At 39.1% G+C, this 26,999-nt stretch overlaps 1 protein-coding gene across 8 annotated transcripts in view; it reads right to left on the minus strand.

Annotated features, from left to right (window-relative positions):
* The window catches only part of FAM220A (family with sequence similarity 220 member A), a 41,639-nt gene extending 27,328 nt beyond the window's left edge, over positions 1-14,311 (minus strand). For 3 of the 8 annotated variants that reach the window (XR_005009336.1, XR_005009335.1, XR_005009337.1), the window contains exon 1: positions 13,565-14,197. Coding sequence is in view for 1 of the 8 variants with exons in the window: in XM_036741440.1 (XP_036597335.1) it covers positions 13,565-13,750 (186 nt within the window). In the remaining 7 variants the exon portion in view is untranslated. Of the gene's footprint in view, positions 1-13,564 lie in introns of all 8 variants that reach the window. The other 5 variants (XR_005009334.1, XM_036741438.1, XM_036741439.1 and 2 more) reach the window with 3 other exon arrangements.
* Positions 14,312-26,999: the final 12,688 nt, after the last annotated feature.

A 26,999-nucleotide genomic window follows, 5' to 3' on the forward strand; every position in this document is an offset into this window, starting at 1 on the left:
AAGGGAGAGAAAAGATAAAATTCACTACATAATTTTGTTTTTATGTTTTCTTGATCTTTATTACTAATAAATGTCTGTAATTTTTATAAATTAATCTTATATCCTACAAACTTGCTGAATTCACTTACTGTATATCAAATATTTGGTTGAGGCAAGTGGATTTTCCAAATAAGCTATTATATAATAAAAAATAGTGTACTTTGACCTCTTCATTTCCAATGACAATCCTTCTAATGTTTTTTTCCTTCTCTTACTGACACTGCTAGCATTTCCTATACAATGTAAAATAGAAATGGTGAAAAGGAGCACTGTATTTGTACCTCTTTCTCATGGGATTGCTTCAAATCTTTCTCCATTGAGTAGTACATTGCCTCAGCTTAAAGTAGATAACTTTATTATGTTAAGGAAAATCCTTCTATTCTTGTTCTCTTTAGTGGTTCATGCTAAATCCCTTAAAGATCCCTTAATTTAAGACCCTTTAACATGATTATTTATAAACCCAGATATGTGCTCAAGTTCATTTATTTAGAAGACAGTTTAATAAACTGCAGTTAGGTCATTTTCCAAAAATACTTTTGCAGATCATCATAAAAATATAACTGGCTCTAAGCCTACAACTATTCTTGTCAACTCTTCTCTGGTTTAAGTGTTATAGATTCCTTTTTCTTTAGCTATAAACAAAGTTCAGATATTTCCCAAATACTTAATACTACTTCAAAAATTTTTTTACCTATTCTTTACCTATTCATACAGGTGTTCCCTAATTTATAAACAGCCCCAAAATTCCTATATCCCTGCTCTTTTTTCCACCACTACTTACAGAGTACCTGTTACAACTACTATGGGACCCACTGTAGGGGGGAATAGAGAATGGGGAAAAAAAGCTGAGAAGTTGTGGCTCCCAAAGGGGAAGTGTACAACTTAAGGGAATCTGATGCCAAGGACATGCTTCCAGGTGAAAATACCCTGTTTATCCAGTACTGTCCTGCCTAAAATTGTTTGTAATCTATGAAATCCTAATATTTAAGAAATCTGTGTTAATGAGAACCTTCTATAAATAAACAAATGGGCTATTAATCACACATACTGACAACTCAATCATATCAGCTTTCCTTTGAAATATGCTACATTGAGAAGATAGGATTTCTGATTGAAGGAATAAAAGAGAGGTATACTCAGACCACTGAGCATTCTGACAGTCTTAAAGCTAGCCTTCCTGTGTTGCAAAGCTAGAGGGAATTAGTGTACTGGATGGAAATGGGGGAAACGGTCCAAAAAGACTGGGAAGGCACCAAAAAACCCAACTTTGCCTCTTTTAAAATTTTGCAAGAGAGTACCCTTATGCCCAGAAAAAGGGATGGAAGCTATGGTTTATCCTAGGGTTCTGCACTTCATGACCCTAGATTCTAAAACTGGGGCTAGTGCTGACGTAGCCATATAAATGAATCAAATAGGTTTTTGTCATCTAATCTAGATAACAGAGCCCCCATTTACTGTTTACTTCAGCAGAAAATGCATTCTTATTTAAAAAAAGAAAATGACTCACAAATTTTCAAAAGGAGATCCGTTCCTAAAATGAAGACTACATAGACTAGAAACCTAATGCCAAAAGTAAAGTGGTCCAGCATTTTGAACCCAATCACACTCTGCTGGAGGGGAGAGGAGTAAGAGTCCATCTAAACACCATCCCAATTGATCTCTATGAAAACATCAACAGAAAAAGGTCAGATATAAATTTGTTCACAAAACTGCAGAACAACAAAATGAAGTACTTTTAAGTTCAAGAGTGTTAAGTTCGTTATGAATAAAAATTACTCTTCATATGTAGGAAGCATCAGTGCAGTTCTGACCCAGGGAAGAGACAAAGTTGAGAAGCCATGGCCTTGGTCTCTTATTACTGACTGTAGTGCCTGAAAATATAGAATATAGAATTTATAGTCACAGATACCAGAGCCAAAATGAGTAACCAAGGAAAACTAGGATATGTGGGTACCGGGGTGGGGAATCTGTGACCCTGAAGCCACATGTGGCCTTCTAAGTCTTTGAGTATGGCCTTTTGACTGAGATCAAGTTTTATAGAACAAATCCTTTTATTAAGAGGATTTGTTCTGTGAAGTTTGGATTGAGTTAAAGTGCTGCACTTGAGGACTGAGAGGGCCACATGTGACCTCATGGCCACCAGTTCCCCATGCATAGATAGAATCTGGTTATGTCATTAATCTGCCTCAAATCCTCAGTATTACTAGATTTAGAAGGAAAGGACCCATATGTATAAAAATATTTATAGCAGCACTTTTTGTAGATGCAAAGGGACTGCCCATCAATAGGGGAAGAGCTGAACAAATCATAGTGTATAAATGTAATGGAATACTTTTGTGCTGTAAGAAATGATGAAAAGGAGGGTTTCAGAGAAATCTGGAAAGACTTGCATGAACTGACAGCAGAACCAGAAGTAAAATCTAAACAATAACATTCTAAAGACAAAGAACTTTGAACAACTTAAGAACTGATGAACACAATGACCAACCACAATTTCAGAAAACCAGTGCTGAAGCATGATACCTACCCTCCAGATGGAGATTTGCGATACAGAATGAGACATATTGTTTAGAAATGGAGAAAGCCAGAATTTGTTTTGTATGTTTGTAATAAGAGTTTGTTTCAAGTTTTCCTCCCAATATGGGAAGAATGAGTAGGAAAGCAAATTTTTTTTGTAGGCTGAAAAATAAAATTAAAATTAAAAAAAATGTTCAGTTTCCCTATAGCCTCCTTAGTAAAAGTTACTTTACCTGACACAAGTGATATAAACCTAACTCAGGCCCTGTTGTGTCATGTCCAACTCTTTGTGACCCCATTTGGGGTTTTCTTGGTAAAGATGTTGTTATGGTTTGCGATTTCCTTTCCCAGCTCATTTTACAGAAAAAACTGAGGCAAACAGGATGAATTGACTTGCCCAGAGTCACACGGCTATTAAGTGTCTAAGGCTGGATTTGAACTCAAGAAGATGAGTCTTCCTGACTTGAGGTCAGCCATTCTACCCACTGTGCTGCCTAGCTGTCCAACTCTGGCCTTGCCTTCCATTAAACAACTCAATAAATACTATATTCCACAATCAACCTGGACAACACTCTCCCAGACTCACACATTTTCACACTTTAAAAACTTTACTAAGACTATCCTCTATGCCTGGAATGTAAAGGTAAGCACAGAAGATGTATTATATTCCTTTCCATACTTTAAGGCCCGACCCAAACACCACCTTTCCAGGAAACCTTCCCTAATTCTCCTCTCTACCCACCGACCCCAACTTGGTAAAAACCTCCCTCAGACCTCATGTAGCATTTTATTTTCTCTAAACCACTTATATAATATTGCACTTACCTCTATTGATAACTTATCTCTCTACTAAACTAAAACCTCCTACAGACCAAGACCATGACTTCTCAACTTTGTATCTCCCTGGTGTCTAGGACTATGCTCTGGTGCCTAGTAAAGATTTGTTGGTTGGCTGGGGATATATTTCCCAATTTTTAAAAATCAACCTTAAGAAGGACAAAATGTCTCCCCACAAACATGGTTAGTGTCCCTATAAGGGCCAGACTACATAGCTGGATAGAAAATTTCGTATAATTTGACCAATTCTTATTATGTTCTGCTTCTAACACCTTACCTTCATTAAATCATTCAGATAGTCAATAAGCATTTATTAAGTGCCTACTCAATCTATCACTGCCACATCAAAATAGGTCCTTCTAAATGTATACTCTCCTAATACCTTCCCCTAAGCAAAATAACAAACAAGAAGTCATATAGGTTATACCCTTTCTTAAATAAGCTCTGGATCTTCTCACAACCTAGCTAATCTTTCTCTTTCCTTTTATCAAAAATTCTTAGAGTTTATCTGTACTCTGTAAACTTCCTAACTACTAGCTTAATCTTGGACTCACTTTTTCAATGGGTTTCTGCGATTTATATTCCAGACTTCTTAAGGTCAACTAAAAGCTCCTCACTGCCATATTCGGTAGGGTAGTCTGCATAATTATGCTTGCTCAATTAACAAAATACTGCTATTCCTAGTCATTAGTTCTTTGTTCTGTGAGCACTGACTGACTATTCCTTAACCCTTTCTCCAACCTAGGCTTCAAAGACACTGTTCTCACCAAGTTTGTTTCATTTAGACATGCCTGACGAAGGTAGCCCAACCCTATGGATTCAATCATCCTGAATACATAGACAACACACGCTGCTTGTTTATGCTTCATGCTTTAGGTAGTCCTATTCCTTAGTTAAATATGTACTAAACATCTGCTATACGCAAAGCACTGTGCTAGGAATTACGAGGGTGTGTTAAGATGACTAAAACAAACATCGATGCAGGTACAACCTAATAGGGAAGGCAAGACGTTCATAACTAACACATAAAGCAGAACATGATGAACTGACACAAAAGTGGTACAAAGAGCACAGACCAGATTTTAAATTGGTCTCTGCTATTATTCCTGAAGGAATTATTGGGGGAAGTCTAATATTTCCTTTGAAACTTGCTACAAAGCAACTATTTTCTAGTATCCCCTTGGACTTTGGGTAGGGGGTGTTGCACAGTAGATATGATCTATCAACCACAACAGTTTGACCTCAGAGTAAATTTTAATTTCTAAACCCCAAGATCTTGGACCTAAACAATAAAAAAAAAATTCCTAACACGGTTAATAGAATGCTTGCCATCAACTAGAACTAAATAGGAAAATCAGTTTTTCCTTGCCATTGTGTATAAATGAAAAGCTACAGGACCATAGCAACACCTTTATTCTTCTTGATAAGAAGACCAGCAGTTTTTCCACTGATCAACTTTTAAAACTGGTTTAGATTCACAGAGTTCTCAAGTCAATACTTCAACGAATCTAACGTGGGCTATTGTCTCTAACACTGCAGATGACGATCCATCTGGGCCTTCTCATTCTGTGTACTTCCTGTCTGTGTACTCTCAGTGCTTCATCCCTACACTGGTCCCAGGAGCCTTCCTTTAGCTCTCTTAATATTATGTGGGTACCAGAGCAGCATATGGGGTTGTTATCTCTCATTCCTGATACATCCCTCACACTGGCATGCTTCTCCTAATCACTGATTTTGTTGGCAATATGCTACAGCCTATTCATGCCCACGTTACCTTGGGTAACAATTTTCTTTAAGGTATTCCAAGTTTTATAACCATATACCATCCCTGGAAGAATATAGGTGTGAAGAAATTTGGTTTTCTGTCATGGAAAATTTTGAATTCAATTAAAAGCACCACACAAAGGAAACAGTGTCAAATGAAGATTCACAATTTTCACACACAATCGTCTTTTTGTGTTCTGCTGTGTGTATAGAAATGTTCTCATTCTCATTCTGTCTCTTTCTCTTTCTCTCTTTCTCTCTCTCTCTCTCTCACGTTTAAGTTCAAAATATTTTTTTTAAAAAGAGTAAAGAACACATAGAATTCCCAAATTCAATATAATCTGCTCTCTTCCTCCTATTCAATGCTGGACTTGGTTCAATATCTATCTGCTGTCTGTCCAAAATGTATGCATTAATGGACCAGTTCCTATGGGCTGTCTAAACCATGAGACACAATGGGAGAGATAATAGGTACCCTTCATCTACTCGGTTTTTCCTATATGGATAGTCAATTATTTTTTTGAGGGATTATCAACCTCATTTAGAAGGCTCCACAGTGTCCTAGGACTAGATGCCATCAACACAAAGTCATCCACAAAGGGAAGCAACTAGAAAACCTAATAATCTATCAAGAATCCCTTTTTTATTCAGACTCTACTGAACATCCTCCATAACAGCGGCAGACACATCTCCCTGTTTTACACCTCACTTGATATTAGTAATCAGAGGGTTGAAAAAAGTCCTTCCTTGTGTCATTCAAGGAATCTTGTTTGATTTTTTTAAAATATGCATGGGAGGCACTTTGTTTAAGCTTTAAAGGAGGCATTTTACTTTACTGAATCAAATTATCTTTTGTAGTAAACAAATCAGTACAGTGCTATCTTGAATCTTCCACAAGTTTCAGAAAACTGTGACTGTAAAGATGCTGCCTACTGTTAAGTATCATTTATAAAAACTTGCCTGTTCCCTTCAAATACCATTAGGGATACCCTTAATATATGAGCAGATTATTGTCAAAGATATAGAAAAGGGAAGATAGGCATCTATGCTGGGAACTATTTCTTCCATTCCCTTTTAAAAATAAAAAACGTGCTTTTCCCAAGCATTTTATATCCTCCCATTTTACAAATATTTAGAAAATTAATCCCTCTCATAACCCTAAAAATTGTTACCACCAGGATGGACCATCTCTGAATATTTGACAGGATCCAGAAGTTCTACTTGTCTGTTTACTTTAGTGTCTAGTCCCTCATACAGCAACTCAAGAACTACATTAGAATAAGTAGGGATTCTAAAGCATAAGAAAAGAGTTACAGAAATCTTGCTACAGGTTTTCTATTTTTCATCTATTCTCTTAAAAGTTTTATCCCATTGTACATGTATAACCTACATCAGATTGCTTGCTATCTTGGGGACAGGGGAGGGAAAGGAAGGAGGAAGAAAAATTTGAAACTCAAAATCTTACAAAAATGAATGTTGAAAACTATCCTTACATGTAATTAGAACAAAATAAAATACTATTAAGTGTAAAAAAAAGTTACATCCTAAATGTTTTCAGGATATAGAAAACTGAGTTTCTCACAAACTTTCTATAAACCTGCTTTTGCCTTCACTCTAGGTTACAACGCTTCTCTATGTTCATCATTCTCCTTGAGATTTTAAAAAGTAGTTTATATTAAAGTGTTGTCTTTGATTACAATTAGATATTTGTTGACATGTTGCAACAACTGATTTATATCAGCTAAACTTTCACAGGAAATGGCTATAATCAAAAGTGATATTTGTTCCTTTATCCATTTCCCATTTCTCAGCATCAGCAAGTTTATTTAGACAGGTCAGACAAGGTTGTTTTTTTAAATTGCATTTATCTTCTCATCTTTATCCCCCTTTCCCCTAATTTGATATTGATTCTGACCTTTCACTTAGCAAACCAGTGACCTCACTATACAATGGCAGTATGTAATAATGACCAATTCATAAATTATTCTCACATTAACTGGTTACTCTGCCAGTGAAAAATGGCAAATTTGATTTTTGTGTGCGTGTGATATTGTTTTAAGTGCTCAAATCATGTCACCTCTAGCACGTCCCAACTTTATTTCTGAAAAAAACATTCATGATTTTTAAGTATAAAATTTCAATAAAGTCTATATATGCCTTTGGACCCTCATTTCTTAATTTTGAGTCACATATTTCAACATATTTTTCAGCATCCTCCTCTATGCTAAACTTTTAATTAAAATCAAAGAGAATTAAGGTTGATTTTATTTAGAGGGTCTCATCAAGTTCTTTCTAAACCTTTTCATTGTCTGCAAGAGGTGTTGGTGCATAAGCTATCATTATTTTCATGGTAGTACTTCTGCAAATGCCCATGAGCTCTGCAACACAAAATGACCAAATAGCACATGAAATGATTCTTCTTATTGCCTTTAGGTACATAGTAAAACCAACTCCACCAATTCTTTTCTTTATCTCTCCAAGGACAGCCTATGAGGCATCCTTCCATTTAGCTCTACTTTGTAAGATATAAGTATATACATTCTGATACATATTCTGATCTCATTTATAGTGAGAATATTATTTCTGATATAATTCAATGTCAATCTAGTATGTCAACCTTTCATTGGTACTAAGTCAAGGACCTTACATTCAGAGTGAGTTAAATTAATATGTATTTATAAAATGAGATTCCCAACAGGCCCTATCCACTTTTCTTCAATTCTGCATACTTTATATATATACTTATATATATACTTCATAGAAAGGGACAACACATGACTGAGGTCCATTTTGTATTTTTTGTTTCATGGCTTCCCATGGCCAAAAATTTTACTACCTCCTGACTGGCCTTAATGATCACCTTCACCAGTTAGCTAAGCTGGTTCATGGAAAGCAGAAAATAGACCATCCTCAAAGAGAAGCCATCCTCAAAACCTTTATAAAATGGCAGAACTTTCCAGAGTTTAGATCTGCTGGTATATCCTTTAAGAAACCAGAGTGATGCTGTGGTATATGAATGTTGATACAATACTATTGTGCTATAAGAAATGATGAGCAGGCAGATTTTAGTAAAACCTGGAAAGACTTCTATGAAGTGATGTGAATTGAAGTGAGCAGAACTAAGAGGACATTATATACTGTTGGCAGCAACATTGTGTGATGATCAAATATGACAGACATAGCCCTTCTCAGCATTACTCATGATGGAAAATGCTATAAGAACTATGGAGTCTGAATGCAGATCGAAGCATACTATTTTCACTTTTTTGTGTGTGTTTTTTCCCTTTTGGTCTGTTTCTTCCTTGACTAATATGTTTTACATTATTGCACATATATAACCCATATCAAATTGCTTACCATTTTAGGAAGGGGGGAGAGAAGTGAAGGGAGAAAAACTTGGAGCTGAAAATTTTTTTTAAATCAATGTTAAAAATTATCTTTACATGTAATTGAAAAAAATAAAATACTATTTAAAAAAAAAAAAGAAACCAGGGTGACCCATACCACAATCAAATATCAGAGTAGAGCTCAAGTCAATAATAAAGGATTAATATGAATACTATCGAATGGACACTAATCTGTTTTCCAAGTTTTCTATGTTTCTTAACTCCATCTCCAAACTAGAAGGATATCTGAAGTAACTACCTCACTGGGTTGTTGTAAGGATCAAATAAGTGTCATAGGACTATTTGGGTAGCATGGTGTAGGAAAGAAAGTACTACATTTGAAGTTAGAGCGCCTAAGTTTAAAACCCAGTTCTGCCACCTATTTCATTTTGGGAAACCATTTACCCTCCCCAGGCCTCAGCTTCTTCACCAATAAAATGAGGGGGTTAGACTAAATGACCTTCAAGGTTCATTTTCAGATATAAATCTATGATCCCTTGTACTGTGCTCTAAACAGCAAAGAAAGTTCCTAACAGACTTCTCTAACAGTGTCCTGCAGGATTTTCAACTTCTCCATCTTAATGTCAAATTATGTCATTAAATTCTAAGCAAAGAATCACAATAATCATCAACTCACCTCTGTCCTTTGTTCCACTGATCTGATCAGTTTCCAAATCAATCGATTTCTTTCCAACTTCTATAGTTATTCCCTTGACCACTGCCTTAGTCTAAGCATGACATTGCTCAGCAGACTCCATAAATTCCTAGAATGGCACTGCTAGAGAGTACCGTACAAACCATCTGATAGTCCATTCATCTAATTTTATAGATCAGAAAACTCATAAGATGAAGTGGAGGGCCCATGATCAATAGTTAGCAGCAGTGTCACTGGAAGGATACAAAATATTCAAGAAGTACATACTAAGTAATATAAACTAATTTCAAAATGGAAAGAGTGCTAGTAACATAGGGTAAAGAAGAATTAGGAAAAGGCTTATGTAGGAGTTGGCACCTGAATTATGCTTTGAAGAAAACCAAAGATTCTATGAGGCAGGAATAGATTCCAGACATGAGGAACCCCTTCTACAAAGACAAGAGAGGAGATGAAATGTCTAATATGGGAAACATACAGCAGGCCAATTTGACTGGAACAGAGATTCCACTAAGGAGAATAATGAAATAAGACTAGAAATACAGGCAGGCACAAGTTGTGAGGGCTTTTAAATGTAAATCTGTATTTTATCAGAAGCAACAGGGAGGTATTGAAAATTTCTGAGTAGGGGAATGAAATGTTCAGATCTGTTAGGTTTAAAGAATAACAATGAAGGTGCTAGCAGGGCAATATTAGATTTCCTAATTAATAAAATCAGAAATTAAGATTATGTAGAAGGAGCTTGTCAGTTCTAATGTAAATACTCAGGAATTGGGGGGGCAGAAAGGAGGTGCTGTCTCTCTTGCCTTGATTACCTTATTCTTGGCCTTTTGCAGTTCCCTTATGCAGGCTATAACTCACATTTCAGTAGTTGGCTAATACTTCAAGCATTAAACACTGAGAGATAAAATGATTTGGGGATCACACAGTCAACAATAACACTCAAATGAATATCCTCAATTCAGGAATTCCCTCCAAAGATACAGATAACAATCCATCCAAATTTGCCCATTCTGTGCAACTCTTTGTCAATGTTGTCCCACAGGTTTGCCACAGGGCCTATAACCGATGTACTCAAAGCCTTCCTCCTAACATCACCAGGGCTAGCTGTCTACCCATCATCCCTTGCTTTTGCCCATCTTCTCTTCCCATCATACAGCTGCTTGTTGACCTCTTTTACTCTTACTGTTTTTCAGATTTCTTTATGGATTATATGCTGCAGCTTGCTCATATCCACCATTGTCCTCTACATGATACTCATCTTTAGTTTTTCAGAAGCAAAGATGTTCAATGCAGCATTGAAAAGAAGGGCCTTTGCTATCATGGGAAGTTTGGGGTCAGTAAAAGAGCTTTGAAATTTTATCTATTTAATAACAAGAACAACTAATGTGTATGTTGTGCCTAGATAAATGGAGTTATTGCTGTTTTAGTTTTTAATTACTCCCCTTTGATTTCTTCGGTGATGGGGAGGAAGGAAAAAGTGATGCAGGTTGAGAGGTAAAAATAATTCAAAGAACATTTTCAGCCATGAAATAAAACTATGTCCCAGTATTATTATTCAGAGGTGAGGGAAAGAACTGATTCTCTTTTTCATACCAATAAAGGCTTCTCAATGATTAATCCTCAATAATTTGATGAGTAATCTTCAACAAATAATGACTCCCTACAAACTGAGAGTTTTGTCCAAATTAGTATTGTATCTAAATGCAGCATTTTATGCAGTCATAGACCTCTCCAGTAACATTTGAATATTTCTTTCTTGGGGCCCCTTTAACTTCTGAGAGTGTTGTTTAGATGGGTAACTATACCCATTTCTTGATATCAAGCCTAAGATCCTTTTCCTTTATTTGAAGCCCTAGATTATATTTTACTTCTTTCATTATTTTCTGTAGATATTTCAACCTCTCCACTGCTCCCAGAGTTGTTACTCTATCCCGAACTTCCAAAAGCAATTCAAAATGTACCTGCAATATTCTCTCACCTACCCTACTAAGATCAAGAAAGCTTTCAAGATTGATTAGGGAAGAAATGGCTACTAGTATTCACCCTCCCCTTGACTTACGATATAAATTAGTCCTTTTTGTCCTACTGCCCACTCTATTTCCTATACATATACATTCACATCAGTTGACTTCTTATACTGCAAGCTTTTAGAACACGGAAATTTTATTTTTATAGTTCTGTTTCAAAAAGGTTAAGTACAATGGTGAGAGAGCAATTTTCATCTGTAGATCTGTCATGGAAATATAACAATTTCTTGCTTCTTTGTATTTTGGAACTAGTTAAGCTGACTTGCTTGTTTAACCAAAAAAAAAAAAAAAAGAAAATCAAATAAGCAAAATATTATATACATTTCTGCACTAGGAAATGAAAAGTAATGTTTATGGTACAAAGCACAGTAGTTTTCAGAATTAATGGAGTTTTCTTGCCTGGTGTCTTGTTGTCTTGAAAAATCACAAGTCATGAAAGTTATAAGTTCAGAAAAAGGTCCCCCTAGCTAACTAGCTAATTGCTAAATATATGGCCTATTTAATGCCACAATGGCACAAAAAGAGGAGTACTCATTACCTTCTGCCCTAAAGTGATGTGTACTATTACTGAGCAATACTGTTGCTCGCTAACAGCTCTCTATTAAGAGAACTACTCCATTACACTTCCATAGCAATTTAATATCATTAGGTTAGGAATGTCAATTTACTAATCTTCACATCAATAAGGTACTATCACTATTAATTAGCCACAATCAAACAAAATCAAGTTGGGGCTGATCATTTTAATTTAGGTTAACATCTAATATAAAGAGCCTAAGAAGAACTTGAGAAATATTAATGTAGTTAAGAAAATGAAGATTCAAGAGTTAAGAAATGAAGATTCAAATTTTGCCCTCCCCTTTCTCCATGGCTATGGTACATGAAAAATATTTTGAGACAAAGCAGGTATCTAAATGAAGCCATTATTGTTTAAAGAAAAAAAAAGACACAAAAATCTGAAAAACATGTATTTATTACTCCTGCTTCTAAAAAGCAGTGTGGCTAAGTGGGCAAGCTACTTTTCTAGGCTTCTGTTTCTTCAAACAGGGATTTGGCCTAGATTTCTAAGTACCTGCTAAGTCTAATACCCCAAGTTTATGATTTTAACCCAACAATAAGTAAATTATTGGGCCAGTTAGCAAAAACAACCATCAACCATACTATATGCTCACTTAATTTGGACCCTGAAATAAGTCAGTCAGATTTCAGTCAGATTTATCTTAATTTTCCTGGGCACTCCTTCAGAGAAGTTCTATTTGAATTCCTCAAAAGCTAATGACCCTGCCAGATACTTTATAGCTAGAAGGGTTAAAAGGGTGGGGGGGGGGGTAAAAGAAGAGGGGAATCATGGTCAAGTACAGCTAAATCAAAGAAAAAAAACATAAAGAATGCCCACTTAAACTTACCACTACCTAGTACCATAGTGTAACCGTAGGCTAGAGTGTAACTGGAAATTTCGGCATTCAGCTTAAAGTAACTACAAAAAGATCACAACTGCTACCTGATTTAGAAGGTATACCTCTTGAAATCCTTATGATACAAACCAGGAAGGGGATTCATTCATTCTCAGCCTCATAGCAACTTTCTTTCTGACCAGAATGAAGCATTTATTTTATGAAATGGAGAATCAGTTCTTTCCCTCACCTCTGGGACAGTAGTTTTACTTCCTGGCTGAAAATGTCTTTTGAATTATTTTTGCTTCTCACCCTGCATCTCATTTTCGCTCCTCCCTACCACTAAAGGAATCAAAAAGCAGTAATTGAAAGGGATAAAAACTTACCCAAACACCAATTTGTCTAGACAACTTTTTCCCCCAAGAAGCCTCGCAAGTACCCAGGTCCTCACTATTCTCCAATCTAGAATTTAATTACATATGAACTAGTGCGGTTCTTATACAGTTTTATGGGAGTTACATCGCAGCATGAAGACAAGCTATCCCACTAGTGAAGCCCCACAATACCTTAACAGGTTGCTCAGATGGGTCCTGGTCCTGAGGCTGTCATCATTCGGGAAAAGAAACAGGGTAAGGGGAACAACAGACGTTTCACTAATTGGGGGTGCCCGGGGCTCCAACACCCTAGTGACGCAGCGCTGCGATGTTCAGTTGCTTTTGTTGTTATCATCCCTACTAACAATCCTTTTGCAAGCGAAGTCTCCCAGCGCTCCCAACACCTTTTGGGGAGGGGGTGGGAGAAACCCATTTCCCTCTACGTAAGGGCAGCGGCGGCGAAGAGGATGCCGCGAAGCCTGGATTAGGCTGAGCTCCCTTCCCCGTCCCCTGCCCCAAGGACCCCCCCTCCCCAATTCCTGCCAGAACCCGGGGGCGGGGGGGTGAGTACCTGCAGCCGGACATTGAGCATCATGGAGGCCACGATGTAGAGGTAGGGAAAGTTGATGCGAAGCCGCCAAGCCAGGTCGAAGAAGATGAGCAGGGTCCGGGTCAGCCCCTTGCAGAAGACTCCATAGGAGCGGGCGGCGGCTGATCGGGAGAGCCGGAGAGCAAGGGCGGACAGGGCCGCCGCCATATACCCCCCAGCCGCCTGCTCCGCGACCGCTCGCCCGCTGCCCTGGGACCAAGGGGAGGGAGCTGGGCGAGGGGGCGACCCTGGGCAGGGCAGGCGCCGGGCTGCGGGGTGGGGTGCGAGGGCTCCGCGGCTGGGCCCGGCGCCGCGGCTCCTCCTCTTCGAGTCTCCGGCCGCGGCAGCTGCTGCCTCCTTCGGCGGCGCTGCAGCTCCGCCCCGGGGTACTCCGCCCTGGGGTTCTCCACCCGGCGGCAGCCCCCTAGCCGGGAAGCCCCAATCTAGGACCCGGGGGGGGGGGGCGGGTGAGGGGGAGGGGGGAAGGAGGTGGGCGGGGGAAGGAGGAGACGGGGCGGGGGGAGGAGGAGGAAGAGGAAGAGGAGGAGGAGGAGGAGGCGAACACCTCTGCGTCACGCCCCGCGCAACGTCTTGGACGGGCCGCGGTCCCGGTCCAAGTCCTGGCGCCTGATTACGTCATAATGCTCGACCGCGAAATTCGGTGCCTGCGCAGTCTGCTTTCTTTCTGCCCCGGCTTGACACCCCTACCCCACCTTCTGCCAGGTGTCTGGAGCATGGAGCCTGGAGCGTGGAGCCTGGAGCCTGGAGGCTGGAGGCTGGAGGCTGGAGGATGACGCATGCGCAGACACGTCTCTCCTGGCTTAAACGTGGAGCGCATAGAGGCAATTTAAAACTTAATAGCATTGTCTTGATGTACCCTCTAGTGGCTGACTTAAAAAAATGGAAAGAGAGAAGGACCCTAAGACTGGTGCTTTTTGGTTATTTTCGGTAGATGGAACGATATGGTTATAATAAATGTGAAGAAATTTTACTTGAAATTTTTATTGCATTTGTCAGCTCCTGATAGTAAACAACTTTGACAGTAGGATAACATTCCAAACATAGCTCAAGGAATCTCTACTAGTAAATTGGGTTCCAAGGTTTTTCAGGGAAAACTTCTCAAGGAATTATTATGCTGCTGTGAAGGTACCAGATATTCCATAGTTCTACCTATCTTGTTACAGAGAGAGTAACTGTGTATTCAGTTTCTGTATTTTCTGGTTTTGAGCCTGCTTGTGGTTTCTTAATATGAAAATCAGTTAGCAAATATTGAACATCTACTATGCACCAAGTACTGCGGATGCAAAGACAAAAATGAAACAATCTCTGCACTCAAGGAGAAAGCGAAAAAATGTGCATATAATGTACATACAAATAACAAAAATAAATCTGAGAAGTGAAAAGCAATCTTTAAAAAGTAGTATGTCAGAAAAAGTTTCAGAATTCCAGACCACAACTTAAAATAAAAGGATAACATTCCTGGACAGAGTTGGAGTAACAAATGGCTGGCAAAAACTTATTGCTGGACGTCTTGCAAATCTAATCAAAAGGATATTAAACTATAAGGGATAGGAGAGACAGAAAACTGCTTATTCATATCCCCTAAACTAGAAATTGTAAGAAATGGGAGGAGTTTTGTTTCCACAGAACTGAAGGTGTACTTCCCCCCTTACCCCCAGCTTTAGCAGAAACCAGGCCTCAAGGTCGGTCAGGTAAGAGGTCAGAGGCTTGTACGAATTGGCTTGCTTTTTGAGAAGGCAGTCAGGGGAATTAGAGAGGCCAAACCCACTTGAACCAGTTCAAGCTTATCTAGGGTCTGGTCTTGGTCAACAATCCAGGCCTACTGATTTGCATAATTTGCATATGTTAAAGAGGGAAGGTAGGAGAAGTAAAAGAACATAGATTGATCCTAAACTAAGACAAGGAAAATCTAATTAACTTCACTTTTGCTTCTGTATCCTTATTATCTTACCTATATAAACTGTATAACTTAGGAAAACTATGTAAAAAGTAAAGACTGTAAACTAACCATAACTCTAGCAGGAGTGGAGGGAATGGTTACCCCTGCTCCTGCAGCTGTATCAGTATGAGCATTCTAGCAAACACCATACCTACTCTCTTGAGGATTGAGGATCGTAATCTAATGCTTTTTCTCTGCCTGCTCTGGTCCTGAGTTCTTTGGGTGAGAACAGGTAACTCACGTGTGATCCTTCTAAAGTTAGGGAAAGCAAGGATTCCTTCCTGATTTTGTCTTGGGGAGTCCTGGGATTTTCTGCTACAGTGATAAGAAGTCTGCCACTCAGGATTCCCCCAGGGAACCCTGTGGTCTGCACAGCCCTCTTAAGGGGCCATCACTTGGGTCCTCCTTAGGGTCTGACCCCCAGGAGGCCCTGTGATCCCCACAGGTTAAGGAGGGGGCTACCACTTGGTCTTCCTCTAGAAGTCCTGTGGTCTGTAAGCCTTCCCTAGGGATTATCACAGGGTTCTTCCTCAGGACTTTGGCCCTGCTTAGGAAGTCCATGATCCCCAAAACTGCATTTCTCACAATATTATTAAAAAAATAGCTACGATGAATACAGAGTAGCAGTTGAGTCACACAGAAACTTACAATAGGCAATTTCCAAGCAAAATGTCAGTAGTAAAACCTATAGCCTTGATAGTCACTACACAAATGCCCAAAAAGTTTAGGCAGCAAACAAAAGGAGCTAGAGTTCTTTAAAAGTAGGTAGACAAATTAAACTTTATAAGTATCACTGGGAATCATGACAGTCCATAAATAGATTATGGCACTGGATGGTTATACCTGATCAACAGGAATAAAAATGTGGGTAAAAGGGGAGGGGGAAGCATTCTATATTAAGAAGAAATACTCATGTTAAGAAATCCAGGAACCAGAGGAAGAAAGCATGATGGAGATAATTTTGGTGAAAGTTGGGAGAAAAAGAACACAAGTGATTTTCATCATTGGAATATAATACAGACCACCTGGGCAAAAAGAAGAAATAAATGAAGAGTGTGGGAATTAAATCCCATGTACGGCACAGTGGCATTACATAGCAGTGATGGGGTTTTTAAATTTAAATTATCTAGATGTTTATGGGAGTCTCCCTCTCTCTCCCCCTCTTCTCAAAAGCGTAGCAGCTATAAAATTCCTTGAGTTACCTTAGTGATAATTTCAGCCTTTAAAAGATGGAGAAATTTTATTCACTAACAGGGAAGACCTGGTTGCTCTGGTAGAACCCTGGAGGTGAACACTCCCTCCTAGAGTCTGTGATAAAAGAAAGGAAATTTAGACATAGTCTGACATGCAGCCTATTATTTTACGAAAATAAATTTCTAAGAGTTGTGCTGGTAAGCAAAATGGGCTCTTAGCACTTAGTTGGCTTCTGTCTCCTTTGAGTAATTCAATGTATTTCATTGAGCCTTACTAGGTGCTAAGCCCTGAGCCCAAACCCCCATTAGATGTAAAACCTAAGTGGGTGTGGATTGGTAACTAAGGTGAGGCCCAAGGTGGGGCTAATTCAGGGGAGGGCCTAGTTTTACTCATGAATTTGAGTGATAGGTTTGGGACATCAGAGGCTCTTAGACCACGTGGGTTTAAGTCAGCTCTTTGTGACGATTCTAGGTCACGTGGGTGAGTCGCATGTGTGACTCACCCCTGACGCTAAAAAAGATATAAAACCAGGGGTTGGCTTTCTCATCTTTGGAGCTCTTTCCTACAGCAGTGGTGACTCGAGTGACTCTGGGCCAGCCCTCGTTATGGGCTCCCAGGCTGAACCTAGATGTTAGTAACTATGAATCTGTATTTGGTCTGTCCGTCGATGTTTGTAATTTGTTTAGGGCTCTCATTGGTGCTGGTGTGCTGATGCAGAGACTCCGGGCAGCTGTAGCTAAGGGCCCTCCAGCTTGTAACCCAGATGCTGAGACTTTGTTAAACTCTGGTAACTATGTATTGGGATTTGAATCAGACAAGGTCTGTCTGTTCATGTTTGTAATTTGTTTGTATTTGTTCTGAAGTTCAGGGTGCTGGCTTTTTCCCCTGAACTAAGTGAGTGATATTTGTATGCTGAATTAAAGTAAGCTTGTCAACCCCTTAGACATTGCTTTCCTTACTAAGGCAGATCAAAAGAACCTGTGCTTTTGCAGCGTGCTGACAGTTTTCTGGGTGCTGGCTGTTGGTGCTGCTAGCTGGATTGTTGAAACAAGAGTTCAGAGAAAAAAGGATTCCATGTGCTAAAATGCCTCTGAGGAAATCAGCCCAGGAAGGAATTCGGAAGGTACAAAAGGGAAATAGTCCCAAGAAGAGGGACAGAAAGGATTGTCCGAAGCAGTGGTTCTCAACCTTTTTGTGCATATCAGGGAGCCCTTTGGAAAGTCTGGTGAAGCCTACGAAATCCAAGAATAGCGTTTTTAAAAATAAATAAGATACAAAGGAAACCAATTATAGTGAAATATAGTCACTAAAATATTGAAAACATCAAGTTCACAAACCTCTGGTTAAGAACCCCTGGTCTAAGAAAAGGAAAATGACAAATGCTGGAGGAGATGTGAAAAAACTGGGACACTAATGCAATATTGGTGGAGTTGTGAACTGATCCAACCATTCTGGAGAATAATTTGGAACTGTGCCCAAAGGACTAGAAAACTGCATATCTTTTGACCCAATAATACCAATACTAGGTCTTGAGAATACCAATTTGCCCAGGTATCCCAAAGGAAAAGGAAAAGGAACTATTTGTACAAACATATTTATAGCAGCTCTTTTTGTAGTAGCAAAGAATTGGAAATTGAGGAGATGCAGATCAACTGAAGAATGACTGGTGGTATGTAATTGTGATGGGAAGAATTATATGAACTAAAGCAAAGTGAAGTGAGCAAAAACAACAATATACATAGTAACAGCAATATTGTAACAATGATTAACTGTGGAAGACTTAGCTACTCTGATCAAGAAAATGACCCAAGATAATTCCAAAGGACCCATGCTGAAAAATGCTATCCACCTCCAGAGAGACCTATGAACTCTTGGGTACAGATTGAAGCATATTTTTTTCACTTTATTTTTCTTGTTTGTTGTGTGTTTTCTTTTGCATGGAAATATGGAAATATGCTTTACATTATTTAACATATATAATCAATATATTGCTTGCCTTCTCAAGGGGTTGAGGAGGGATGAGAAGAAGGGAGGGAATTTAGAACTCAAAATTTTTTAAAATAAATGTTTAAAATTTTTAAATGTAATTGGGAAATATTTAACAGAACAAAATTATATTGAAATTTAAAAAAAGAACCCCTGATCTACAGAGATTGGTGTGCACAAACAAGTAACTCACTAACCAACTCATATTTCAAAAAGAAATGTACAGAAAATAGAAGCAAGATCAGGTAACAGAAGATGAATATAAAAGTGTGGTATGTACTTCTAGGGTTGTATCCCAAAGAGATCACACAAGTGGGAAAAGGACCCACACGTACAAAAATATTTATAGCGGCTCTTTTTGTAGTAGCAAAGAATTGGAAATCAAGGGGATGCCCATCAATTGGGGAATGGCTGAACAAGTTGTGGTATATGAAGGTAATGGAATACTATTGTGCTATAAGAAATGGGGATGATACAGACTTCATAACAACCTGGAAAAATCTACACGATATAATGCTGAGTGAGCGGAGCAGAATCAGGAGAACATCATACACAACCACAGATATATGGATTCTGTGATGACTAACCCTGATAGACTTTGCTTTTCTCAGCAACACAAGGTGCAAAGACAACTTCAAAGGACTCACGATGGAGAATGCTATCTGCATCCAGAGAAAGAACTATGGAGTCTGAATGCAGATTGAGACACATTTTATGCTCGCCTTCCCTCCCCCCCCCTTTTTTTCTCTTTTGTTTTTGTGGGGTTTTTTTGGTTCTGTTTCTTCTTTCTTATGATTCATTCCGTTGGTCATAATTCTTTACAATTTGACTACTGTGTAAATAAGTTCAATGCGAAGTTATACATAGAAGATATATTGGACTCCATGCCGTCTTGGGGAGGGATGGAGGGGTGGGGAAGAAAATCTGGAACTCAAAATTATGTAGAACTGAGTGTTATAAACTAGAAATAAGAAATCTCAAAAAAAGGTGTGGTATGGCCCTGTCAAAGTTTCACAAATGCTAAACCTCCAGAAGAGCTGAGGTTGAAGAGGGAAACTAAGGGCAACAAAATAGTTGGTTTTCAACAGCTATATTGAAAGAAAAAGGAGGATCAAAGAAAACATAGAACCTTCATTTGAGATGGTAACAATAGAGACTAGAAAAAGATGCTCAATACTTCTTTTGATTCTGCTTTTTTTTCTGTAAAGGGGAATGACTGAAAATGGCAAAACAAAAGTGACTCAGACTTGATACCCAAGATGAGTAACAACATGTAACAAGGCTTTGGAGAATGGCCCATTTGGCTGACAGAAGAGTAGCCAACTTTGGTTGGCTGCTTTGTTGAAATGATGATAGCTAATATTTTATAGTGCCTACTATTTGCCCAGGTACTCTACTAAGTGCTTTCCAAATATTATGTCAAGTGCTCCTCACAACAACTCTAGAAAGTAGCTGTTATTATTCCTATTTTACACATGAGGAAACTGAGGCAAACAGAAGTTAAGTGATTTGCCCAACACAGAGCTAGAAAGTGTTTGAGGTCAGATTTGAACTTAAGTCTTCTTGACTCCAGATCCAACACTCTATCCACTGCACCATCTAGCTATTTTATTAACAAGGGGAAATAGGCTGCCTCTTTAAAAACTGCTACACTGGGAGTCTCAATCTCTCTCATTGTCTCTCTGTACATACTTGTTATTATATTTTTGAAGTAAATATTCCTGTGTAAAACTAATCCAACTTTAGTGGCTAAGTGGAACTGGGGTGCAAATGTCCCATGTCCTACACTTGAGAATACCATTGGTAGGGGCTGGAGCCATTGGCAGAGACCTTAGACTACCCCAAACCCCTTAAGGGTACTGCAGAACCCTAGTGGAGGGATGAGATGTAACCTGGCTTTCAGGAAGTAGAAGCCAGGGTAGTCAGTGTTACAAATATAATTAGAAAGTACCCAGTTGCCTTTGATGAAATTTAAGTCACCTGGCCTAAATGAAAAAAAAATGCTCTGGTCTCAAAAGAAAGTAAGATGTAATTATGGATCCACTATCTAGAGTGCTGGTAGAACTGGTGTATATCAAGAATACTATGGATAAGGTTTACCTAGCTTTCAGCACATGAACTCTGGGTACCCTCTCCCAACCTCCAGTGGAACTGGAAGGTAGGATTTCAGGAGCTCAGCTGTTTCTTCCCTCAGGAGACTAGGGTTAACCCTGAAGGGTTGTAAAGACTAATATTGGCACTCATGAACTCCTACCAGTATATTTCCAATTGATTAAAGGTTAGCCAGAAAGATATGATTAGCTTTGAAAAATGAATATTTACTAAAGTGGGACAATAAAGACAGTTGGTTCAAAACATTCCCCCCAAAAGAAGTCGAGTCTAGGACATACTCTCCCACAAGTAATACAGAAAGCTTAGAGAACACACGTGTCAAAGGGAGTAGCTCACAGCTCCTGACTGCTAAGACTCCAGTTCTTCCCTCTGTGATATCTTTATGAAATTTCCTTTAAGTATTGTGTTGCTCTCTACTAAGTTATTTGTAGGGTCTTGAAGCTGCCCTTCCTCAAGGCACCTAATTTGTCCTCATCTGCTCCCAATGCAGATGCTGCTGTCAGCCACTACTTTTCTAGGGATACTGCTAAAATGACCATCAGCTAGACTTGCCTATGTGGAACTAACTTACTATTTTATTCAAGTCCCACAGGACATGGCCTACTCTTCAACCAATCATAATATAGTCCTTTGTTACATCATTTTATTTCACTCAATGGCTGAAAGTATTTTGCTCCTTTCAAAACTAACTAAGGACTTTTCCAGAAGTGGTCTGTAGATCCTTTAGATAGGCACTTTTATTCTGTATTCAAAAGTTCTGGAAAGTTTTATTTTATTTGTTATATCATGGTGTTCAGGTTTTTTTTTCATGTTCTTTTTGGAGGTCTGTGATCCTTAATTTATCTCTATATATCCTATTTTTGAGATCAATGTGTATTTTTTTTTGCATAGAGTTCATGTATTCTTATACGGTTAGTACATTTTACTTCTTTTCTTCCAGATTGTCTTTCACTTAAGTAAGCAAATTTGTTTTCCCAATAGGTTATTCTCTTCTTCTGCTTCTTTAGAGAGACTTGTCATAGATTCAAGCTCTTCTATAGTACTAATTATTTCTGCTGTGTAGACCATAATTTCTGCCATTTGTTCCCTGTTCAATTCTTTCATTTCTCTTTAAACTATTTGGGGATATTCTACTGTGGTTTCATACTTTCTTGGTAATCTACTGTGGTGTTTAAAAAAGGTTTAAGAGACATAATTTCTGGATAATTTAATCATTTTATTAATAATGCCAGCATTTTAATAAAAGGATGGTCCTTTAATAAAAGGCTAGACCAAAGAACATCATGGTGGCTCACAGTTTACATGCCCTTTGAAGAGTAGGTCTTCCCCAGGGTGGGAATCAATCCTGATTGGTTAACAATTAATGAGAGAATGAATACTGCAAGAGGAGCTGGACCTGAACTTTAAGTCATTTACTTCTTAAGTACCACTTGTAAATAGTACAAGCTGCCCACTGGGGACCCAACTGGCCAGTTCCAGTTGGGCAAACAGCTCCTTCCTTCCTCCCTCTTTTCTTTCCTTCTCTTTTCCTTCCCTTCCCTTCCTTTCCTTTCCTCCTTCCTCTCCCTCTGTACTCATAGGATATCATACCCTTATTTGCAGGTAAAACCTTAATAAAAAGAAAGACCTTAACTTAAAAAGGCCAAGGTCTCCCATTGCATCTTGGGCCATTTTCATTTATCCTGATCATTAACTTGCCACGGGACTCAGATGGCTCCAGAGGAGAAAGTGAGGCTGGTGACTTTGCACAGCCCTCCCCCACTTAAGTCCAATTCACTGGCAAGTCATGGCAACACCTTCTTGATGTCATGGTCCTCTTCGAGAACAAAGGACAAGTAGCAACCTTGTATTTAACTACTTTGTATAGATTTGTATTTATTCACTTTATATTTATGATATATATCAATTGGGAAAAGAAATGAGAGTTATGCAAGAGAATTATAAAAAAGAAATCAATAGCTTGGAAAAAGAAGTATAAAAAATGGAAAATGATGCACAAAAATTCACTGAAGAAAACAGCTCCTTACAAAGCAGAATTGGCCAAATGGAAAACGAGGTTTAAAAAATCTCACTGAAGAAAATAATTCCTTAAAAATTAGAATTGGGCAAGTAAAAGCCAATGACTCCATAATACATCAAGAAACAATAAAACAAAATCGAAAGAATGAAAAAATAAAATAAAATGTAAAATACCTCATTGGAAAAACAACTGACCGGGAAAATAGATCCAGGAGAAACAATTTAAGAGTTATTGGACTACCTAAAAGCCAGGAAAACTGCCCTAATATCCTAGAGCCAGAGCATAAATAGTAATTGAAAAAATTCACTTCTTGAAAGAGACCCCAAAATGAAAACTCCAAGTAGTAGTATAGCCAAATTCCAGAACTGTCAGGTCAAGGAGAAAACGCTACAGGCAACCAGAAAGAAACAATTCAAATAGCGGGGCAGAGCCAAGATGGCGGAGTGTAGTGACTTACCAGAGCTCTCTTACAAATTCTGTCAGATACCTCCAAAAAAAGTGAATCTGAGCAGATTTGAGAGAGGTAGAAGCCACTAGGAGACTGTGTGGCAGACTTCTGGGTCAGGAGAGCCCACAGGGTCGATGGAATGGCTCTACGGGTTGGATGAGTGCCAGGCATGTGGAACCGTACTTGACCACACCAAAGTGGCAGCAGCAGCAGAATCCAGCCAGTGGACCAGGCTGGGAGAGCGCTGAGCTTGAAGAACTAAACCATACCAGAGTGGGAGTGGGAGCAGGCCGAGGGCTTAAGTTCCCACTGCGGTGGCAATCACTAGGCTTCTCAGCCCAAGATAGGAGTCTGTTGGAGCTAGGTGAGACAGCAGCGCAGAGCCTGCGGCCACAGCAACAGCTACTCCTAAGGCTTTCAGCCCACAATCTAAAGGTATGAAATGTACCTTCATGAACTTCTGGGAGCCATGATGACCAAGTAAACTGTAGGGGCTCTCATCCCTCCCTTCCTCACCTTGAATTGACCCAGAGAATACTGCCCTGGGAAAAACCCTGAAATAGAAGAGCCAGAAGTGGGCATTCAGTAATTTTTTATCTCAGGAGGCTGGGGAGATGGGCCCCTTTTGTGGTGGCAGAAGGAAACCAGTGCATGGAGGGAGGCATCCCAGCAGGCCCCACCTCACTAGACCAGCGGGAGTTCCTGAGTCCCAAGGGGTGGAGCGGGCAAGTGCCAACATCAGGACCCTAGACTTGCCTTTGCGTAGCCAGGGGAAGTGGCATACACCAGTGCAGACAATGGCTGAGACCATCCATGCTATAGTGCAGCCCTAGCAGAAGAGGAGATTTCCAGCAGCCAGGCCACTCCTCACCCACACCTCATGCAAGGAGTGTCAGTGTAACCCAGGAAACTCAGAAAGACTGCACCTGGCCTTGACATTGGCACACACCAGCCAGCTCCAGCTTAGCACCAGGTGAGTAGCAGCATCATATAGCCTTTAGCTGACAAAACCAGAAGCCACAGCACACAAAGCCAGTAACCAGGCTCCCAGTGCCCAGCACAAGAAGCTTGGAACAGGGCCCCCTGGGCCCCAGAAGCAGAGATGCACTTTAAAAGCCAGGAAAAAGACAAGCACAATGAAGAAACAATCCAGAAAAAGGACCATTGATTCTTACTATGGAGACAGGGAAGATCAAAATACCAATTCAGAAGAGAGTAGCATTGACACTATAACCACATCTGAAACCTCAAAAGGGAATGTGAACTGATCTCGAGTTCCAAAGGCATTCCTGGAAGAGCTCAAAGAGGATGTTAAAAACCAAATTAGACAAGTAAAAGAAAAAATGGAAACAAAATTCACTGATGAGAAGAAATCTTTAAAAAGTAAAATTGGCAAAATGGTTAAGGAGGTACAGAATCTAATTAGAGAAAATGACTTCTTGAAAAGTAAAATCAACCAAATGGAAAAGGAGGATCAGAAGCTAAATGAAGAAAACAATTCATTAAAAATTAGAATTGGGTAAGTAGAAAAAAGCCAATGCAACAAGAATTAGAAGGGAAGCAGAAAATTGGGAGAAAATCTTTACAACTAGTATCTCTGATAAAGGCCTCATTTCTAAAATATACAGGGAACTGAGCCAAATATATAGGAACACAAGCCATTCCCCAATTGAGAAATGGTCAAAGGATATGAACAGGCAGTTTTCAGAGGAAGAAATTAAAGCTATCTATAGGCATATGAAAAAATGCTCTGGATCACTACTGATTAGAGAAATGCAAATCAAAACAACTCTTAGATACCACATCTCTCCTGTCAGATTGGCTAAAATAACAAAACAGGAGGATGACAAATGCTGGAGAGGATGTGGGAAAATTGGAACATTGCTACATTGCTGGTGGAGTTGTGAGCTGATCCAGCCATTTTGGAGAGCAATTTGGAACTATGGTCAAAGGGCTATAGAAATGTTCATACCCTCTGACCCAGCAATACCACTTCTAGGGGTGTATCCCAAAGAAATCACACAAGCGGGAAAAGGACCCATATGTACAATGATATTTATAGCGGCTCTTTTTGTGGTAGCAAAGAAATGGAAATCAAAGGGATGCCCATCAATTGGGGAATGGCTGAACAAGCTGTGGTATACGAAGGTAATGGAATACTATTGTGCCATAAGAAATGGGGATGATACGGACTTTGTAACAGTCTGGAAAAACCTACACGATATAATGCTGAGTGAGTGGAGCAGAGCCAGGAGAACACTGTACACAACCACAGATATATGGATTCTGTGAGGACCAACCCTGACATACTTTGCTCTTCTCAGCAACGTAAGGTGCAAGGACAACTCCAGGGGACTCACGATGGAGAATGCTGTCTTCATCCAGAGAAAGAACTGTGAAATTTGAATGCAGATTGAGGCATACTTCATGCTCACCTTTTTTCTTCTCTTTTGTTTTTGTTTTTGGGGTTTTTTTTTTGGTTCTGTCTCTTCTTTCTCATGATTCACTCCATTGGTCATAATTCTTCTCCACAACTTGACTAGTGTATAAATTCATTCAATGCGAAGTTATACATGGTAGTTATATGAGATTCCATGCCGTCTTGGGGAGGGAGGGGGAGGGAGGGGAGAAAATCTGGATCTCAAAATTATGTAGAACCGTGTGTTGTAAACTAAAAATAAAAAAAAAATTTTAATAAAAAAAATCAATCAAACAAAATCTAAAGAATGAAAAAATAGAAGAAAACATAAACTATCTCACTGGAAAAACAACTGACTTGGAAAATAGATCCAGGAGAGATAACCTAAGAATTATTTGTCTACCAGAAAGCCATGATGAAAAAAAGAGCCTGGACAGCATCTTCCAAGAAATCATCAAGGAAAACTACTCCAAGGTCCTAGAACCAGAGGGTAAAATAGTCATCAAAGAATCCACCGATCACACCCTGAAAGAGACCCCAAATTGAAAACTCCAAGGAATATTGTAGCCAAATTCCAGAATTATCAGGTCAAGAAGAAAATACTGCAAGCAGCTGGAAAGAAACAATTCAAATATCGCAGAACTGCAGTCAGGATCACACAAATTGTTGCAACTTCTATATTAAAAGATAGAAGGAACTGGAATATGATATTCTGAAAGGCCAAGGAGTTTGGACTACAACCAAGGATCAACAACCCAGCAAAACTGAGCATAATTTTTCAGGCAAGGAAGTGGACATTCAATGAAATAAGGGAATTCCAGACCTTCCTGATGAAAAGGCCAGAGCTCAATGGAAAATCTGATCTTCAAATACAAAACTCAAAGAGACATAAAAAGGTAAACAGGGAGGAAAAAAACCCTTGTTATTCAATAAGGGCAAATTGTTTACATCCTTATATAAGATTATACTGTTTTATATATGATATATATGTCAATCTTGAGAAAGGTGCAGTTTTTAGGGCAACTTAAAGGGATATACATAGACAGAGGGTGTGAGTATAGATTAACTAATGTGATGACAAAAAATATAATTAAGGGATGCAGATGGATTGTTCTGGGAGAAAAGGCAAGGAAGTGGTAAGGGTAAATTACATCATATGAAGAAGCACAAAAACATATTATAGTAGAGGGAAAGAAGGGAGGGAGAAGAGCAGTGTTTGAGCTTTACTCCCATGGGATGTGGTTCAAGGAGGGATTAACATACTTTGATAAGTATAGA

The sequence above is a fragment of the Trichosurus vulpecula genome, chromosome 1 (genome assembly GCF_011100635.1).
Source record: "Trichosurus vulpecula isolate mTriVul1 chromosome 1, mTriVul1.pri, whole genome shotgun sequence".
NCBI lineage: Eukaryota > Metazoa > Chordata > Mammalia > Diprotodontia > Phalangeridae > Trichosurus > Trichosurus vulpecula.